Consider the following 6,000-nt stretch of genomic DNA (forward strand, 5'->3'; position numbering starts at 1 on the left):
GTGGGGAGAGGAAAGGGGGGAGAGACAAGACAGGGGTATGGGATTAAGAGATACACACTATTGTGTATAAAATAGAGAAGCAACAGGATATATTCTATAGCACAGGGGATTATAGCCATTATCTTATAATAACTTTTAATGGAGTATAATCTGTAAAAATACTGAGTCACTATGTTGTACACCTGAAACTAATATAATCTTGGAAATCAACTATACTTCAATTAAAAAAAGTACATTGTCATGAAGATCAGTCTTGACATCCCCCATCTGACTGACTATAGTCAGGACTCACTTTCTGCAAGACTGTGAGGTAGGTGAAAGTCACTGCCCACCTTTTTTTCTCAGAATTCCTTTGCAATTTTGTATCACTGGACATCTACTCCAATTTCTGGAGTCCTATTTGCTTAAGCACTTGATTTTAGCAGTTATTTATTACTCTGATCCCTTGTAATATAATAGCTTTCTTTCTTTGGGCATTGACCTTTTCTGACGGATCTCTGAAAAAACTCAAACACTTCAAAGGAAAGAATCTACCTCTGGTAGAATGAATGATAAGTTGTGGGGTGGATATTTTTGAGCAGGTGACCTTTCCCATTATCCTTCAAACTGAAGCTACCTCTTAGAAGCTTGGCCTTGATTCCCATGCGTATTTCCTCCCTGGATGTTGAAAAATTAGGTTAGGATAGAGACACGTGGTACGGAGCAAGGGATTTGATTTTGCCTGCAAATTTCCTGATGATACAGGATATAGTTCTCTGAAAACAGTCCATGAACTGTAATATATCAGTGTAGTTAAAACTGTGGAGCTTCAGAGTCAAGATGAGCCAGGGTTTATATCCCGGCCCTACCACTTTCTGTGTGATTTTTCACAATTAACTTAACCTGTACCTTGGTTGCCTCATCTTGTCTAAAAAAGGGATAATAAGAGTAGCTAACTCATATAGTTACTATAATGATCAATGAAATATATGTCTAAAGAGCTTAGCATAGTTCTTGACACTTGATCAAGTTGTTCTTGTCATCACTGTCATTAGCATCACCACCACTGCCACCACCAACATCACCCCCAGGTTCCTACTGTAACAGAATAAAATTTTATAACCTCTTGCTGAAGCTAATACCAGCCATCAGCAAGGGAGGAAAGAGTAAGCCCACCCGCATTCAATGTTTCCTACTCTCACTTTAACCCTAACGTCTCAAAGAGAATGTATGAGAAGACACTCTAACCCTCATGTCTCTGTCCCTGTTTCCACAGGTACCTGTCGGCTTGGCTGGGCATACTACTGTGCTGGAGGTGGCGCAGCTGCAGCCATGTTGATCTGCACCTGGCTCTCTTGCTTTGCTGGAAGACACCGCAAGCCTGTCATGTTGGTGGAGAGCATCATGAGGAACACCAATTCTTATGCCATGGAGCTTGACCACTGCCTCAAACCTTGAGCTTTAGCAGAAGATTGGAGAGGGTGGGAAAGAGGAGGGAAGGGAGCCTTGAAAAGAGGTACTAAGACGAGGCCAGTTCCTACCCACTTGCCAGTAGTGTAACCCAGTGTTTGCATGCTTTTTAACTCCCCAGTCATTCATTTTCGGTTTCCCTTAAACCAGTGGGTCAGTGGCTATTTACAAAATTCATCAAGAACAATAATTCTCAGACTTCCCTGGCGGTCCAGTGGTTAAGACTTCGTGCTTCCAATGCAGGGGGCGTGGGTTCGATGCCTGGTCGGGGAACTAAGATCCTACGGTGTGGCCAAAAAAAAGAAAAATAATTCTCTCTAATGTTTACCTAGCTGGTGAGTGCCCACTAGCCCCCAACTCCCAAAGTGCTCCTTCATACAAAATGATAAGAAAGATCCTCAGTTGAGAGGTAACTGCACAGTCAAGCAGCTCTTCAGAGCTCTACAGCTCCTATCACTTACCCCAAAGCTTAAAGTTTGGGTAAAAACACTTGTGCATGAAGGGGCCATGAGATGGACAGGGATGGTTCCTACCACTCCATTCCTTTGGTCATCCCCTGATACTTATTGCCATCTCCAAACATCTATGGAGTGCCACTGCCCCAATTTTTGTGACTTTCTCAGGACTATACCTTGACTCGTCCTCTTTTTTCCTGTTTTTCTTCCTTGCCGGTTGTGAGCAAGCTTATGGGGAGGGTGACTCCCAATGGGGAAAACACTAATCAAGGATGCTTGCATATAGTCTAAGACCCCTTCCTCATAATGCTTTAGAATATTCATAAAAGTTCATTTTGTGTTCTGGCTGGGTGACTGGCATCACAATAGTGGCAAGTATTCCCTAGTCCCTTATAGATACAGAAATGGTGTTCATCAAATGTTCTGAGCAGAGACTAGCCTTTGTTGTGTGCTCAATAAACACAAATTCAGAATGATGATGACAAGGATGTTTCTGCTGGTTCCTTACTGAAATTCCTATTAGAGTTCATTTTTATTGACAAGGAAATCCACAGTGGCCTTTTGCCCCTATAGTCATTCCTAGCATGACACACATTTCTCTACTTGTTTCAAAGACTATTCATCAAGTGCTTTCCCTTCCATCTGGGGTGAATTAGACATAAAAGAACAGAGTCCTGATGTCACCTAAGGCTGATGTATTTTTAGGCTTGGCCTCCATCCCATCTGTGCTCAAGGCTGATGGATGGTGTAGAAGAACTTGGTGTCTCTCAGGGACAGAATTTGTCTCCCCCACTCCTCCCTAATTAATTCAGGCTAGCTCTATTGCTCCATAACTATAGCTTTAGGGAGTAGGGAAGGCCTGTGACACAAAAGGCCAGCTCATCTCTTTCTATTCTTAATCACTCCAGAGTGGTTTCGGTACAGCCCGATACAGCCCTACCTGGAAGGAGAGAAATGGCAAAAAATGTTCTCATTAGTTATATGCCACCCCAAGAAGGGTCAGGGTCCATATATCGGCCTTATGCAGGTAAGTGAATTCAAGCATACACTCCATTCATGAGCTCATTCATTCATTTAATCACTCATTCAGGACACACTTTTTGAATATCCTACTGTATGCCACATTCTGTGCTAAGCACTGGGGGAAAAAAAAGATACGGTTTCTCACCCTAAAAGTGACAGGGTATTGACAGACATGTAGATAAATATTGCCAAACAGTGTGTTACATGCTACCAAGTGAAGGGCTGGGGGCTAAAGGATCACATAGAGGGGCTATTAAACCAACTTGGGGTGAAGGGGTTCATGGGAAAGATTTCTAGAAAAGATGATGCCTAAGATGAGTCTGAGAGATGAATAGGGGGAGTTAGTCAGCAAAGGCTAAGTGTGTACCATACAAGGGAATGTGGAAAGCAGGGCATGGAGACATGAGAAAACACGACCCCATCACAAGAATGATGAACAGAGGTGTGAAAAGGGAGGAGGCAGAAGCTGAAGCTGAAAAGGGAAATACCAATGGGATCTTCTACACTAGGGTAAGGAGTTTGGATTTTATCCTAAAGGAGGGCCATTGAAAGGGAAGTGATGTGAACATATTTGTGTTTCAAAGATCAGTTTGACTAATGTGAGGAGAATGGAAGAAAATAGGGAGAGACTATAGATATTTCAATAATCTAGGTATAAGAAAATCAAGTCCTGAATTAAGATAGTGACTGTGGAGCTGGAGCAAATGGATGAATTTGAAAGAAGATATTTAGAATATTTTGTTACCTACCAGAATTAACATATCTTATTAATAATTTTATACTGAGTAAATGTTGAAATGATAATATTTTGGGTATATTGGGTTAAATAGAGCATATTAAAATTTCAAAAAGATATCTAGGAAGTAGATCCCATGGTACTTGATGTCTAATGGATATGGTAGGTGAGGACAAGTGAAAATTTTGGCATGATCGCTCTGAGATGTGGGCTATCACCGAGATGGGGAATACCGTAGGAATAACAGACAGTAAGGAACTGATGATTGGATTCATGTCAAGTATCATCTTCCCCATGGAACTGGATTAAGTGTTTAAGGTAAAGCAAGTTGAACATATCTCACTGGGAGGAAAGCAATGTAATTAGGTTTGCAGCATCCCCTCTCCCCAAGACAGATGACTAAGAACAGGTAAAACAAAAATGGAACCGGCTCAAACTTCATTTTTATTGTGTAGGCACAATAATGCAACCTTAAATTAGGAGAGCTCAATGTATGGAGAATATGTCAGGTGTTTGAGGAAATGCAGATCAGTCTCTTTCGAAAAGGCAATCGGATCAGGTGATCTTTCTTCTTAGGGTAGGGAACCTTCTGGAATTCTGCGGGATAGGATTTGTGAAAGTGATATAAGCGTTTAAGTCAGGGTATTGGCAGGAAAGAGATGGTATACTCAAGGAGTTTTCCTAGCTGAGCTTAATGAAGGGGCTATTTATGGTGGTGTGGGTAAAATTCAGGGAATCTACAGTGATGGTGAGGCATACAGAGGCGATGCATGGCGGGGAGCTGTTATCACCCCAAAGACTGAAGGGACAAGGGGAAGTAACTGTGTTATTGGAACCCAACAAGAACTGTAGCCATGCAAGAAGGGCTGCCTGATAGGAGCTGTGTCTTTAGGTAGCACAGTGTGAACTCTGCCCAAATGTAACACAGCTAGGAGGCAGACAGGAGCACAAAATCTCTATCTCCCTCTCTTCCCGCTCTCTGATCTCCTCCCAATGCTCACCATTAGCCAGACCCAGCCAGATGCCAGCTGGCAAAAAAGGCTGTTGCTACAGTCCATTGAGGTCAGCCTCCTTTGTCACAGAGCATGGAGTAGAAGGGCAGAGAATGGACCTTGCGGGTGTGAGTGGCAAATGGAAAATAACAGCTCAGTGAGTTTTCTCAGCTCCCGTTGCTACCATTCCCTTACACATTGCTTCCCGGGAAGTCAATGCTTTGCTGCCCTCCATGACCCAGATACCTGAACACACTGTAAAGTAGTTATACCCTAGAGAGGAGACTGAGCAGGAAGGGGTTAATTCAAAAGAACCATTTTAAATGACTGTCACCTTGTATAAGGTATTAGCTGGCATGTTTCCTCTCCTCTTCCAGGGAAAGGGGAGAGGATTTAAAAGGGATTTTTTTTTTTTCCTGTGAAGAAACCAGGCCTGCAGGGGCTTATATTCAAAGAGGGATCCAGCCCCTTGTTCAATTTGAATTTAAATTCCTCCCTGCCTGTGTCTGGTTTCTTTCCTGCCAAGCATTGTTTTTGCATAGATGTCTGACTAGCCTATTTTTTTCCCCCTGTGGCCTAGAGCAGACTCTTGGAAGCTAAGGCTGCCTCCTCTGGCTGCTGTTAAGCAGAGAGGAAGGAGAGCCCATGGGTCGGGGGAGGACTGAAGGAGCAAAGTGAGGATCTCAGAGATGGTGGTCTGTCCCATGCCAGGCTGGCTGGTCTGCTCCCCGCCTGTGCACACAGATCGAGTGCTTAACCATGGGTCCTTTCTGACTCTTGGAACCACTTAGATCTTGTGTGTAGAGGGGTGAGAGGTGGGAGGCTATTCACCCAGGCTAGCTCAAAGCCAACGGATTATTTCTTAAGAGTCTATTTAGCAGGATATTCCTTCAGGAAAGAATGTCAGATGGACAGCACTCACCCATTTGGCATGTCTCTCTGTCTGTAGGGTTACAATTTCTCCACCTTAGGTGGCCCTTGGTATACTGCAAGTGTCAAGTCATCCAGGTCTATCTAGAGTGATGCCTTCTCCCTAATGTCACCTCTCATTATCCCTGTTCCCAGAGCAGTAGCTGCCGCCATTGATTTTCACATGCTGATGACTTCCAGGCAGTGGGTTCCCGCCTTGCAAGGACGTGTGCCCTGAACCAATATGGACAGGCTCTGGCCTCTGAGCTTCTGCAAGAGTCGGTGGTAATATGCGATTTAGGTTGGATGAGGGCAAACCCTAGGAGGATGAGGGGATGAAGAAGCTGCTGGCAAGCAGAGGTTTTATAAATTGTCCAACAAGTTGGACTAAGAGGGAGGTCTGGCCCCTTCATAATGTGCTAAGGTCACTGTCTTC

The 6,000-nt window shown here is 43.7% G+C and overlaps 1 protein-coding gene across 1 annotated transcript in view; it reads left to right on the top strand.

Annotated features, from left to right (window-relative positions):
- LHFPL1 (LHFPL tetraspan subfamily member 1) overlaps window positions 1-1,965 on the top strand; it is a 43,922-nt gene extending 41,957 nt beyond the window's left edge. The window contains exon 3 of the mRNA XM_030835846.2: window positions 1,256-1,965. Coding sequence (XP_030691706.2) covers window positions 1,256-1,437 — 182 coding nt within the window. The 3' untranslated portion in view covers window positions 1,438-1,965. The remainder of the gene's footprint in view (window positions 1-1,255) is intronic.
- Window positions 1,966-6,000: the final 4,035 nt, after the last annotated feature.

The sequence above is a fragment of the Globicephala melas genome, chromosome X, assembly GCF_963455315.2.
Source record: "Globicephala melas chromosome X, mGloMel1.2, whole genome shotgun sequence".
NCBI classification, from domain to species: domain Eukaryota; kingdom Metazoa; phylum Chordata; class Mammalia; order Artiodactyla; family Delphinidae; genus Globicephala; species Globicephala melas.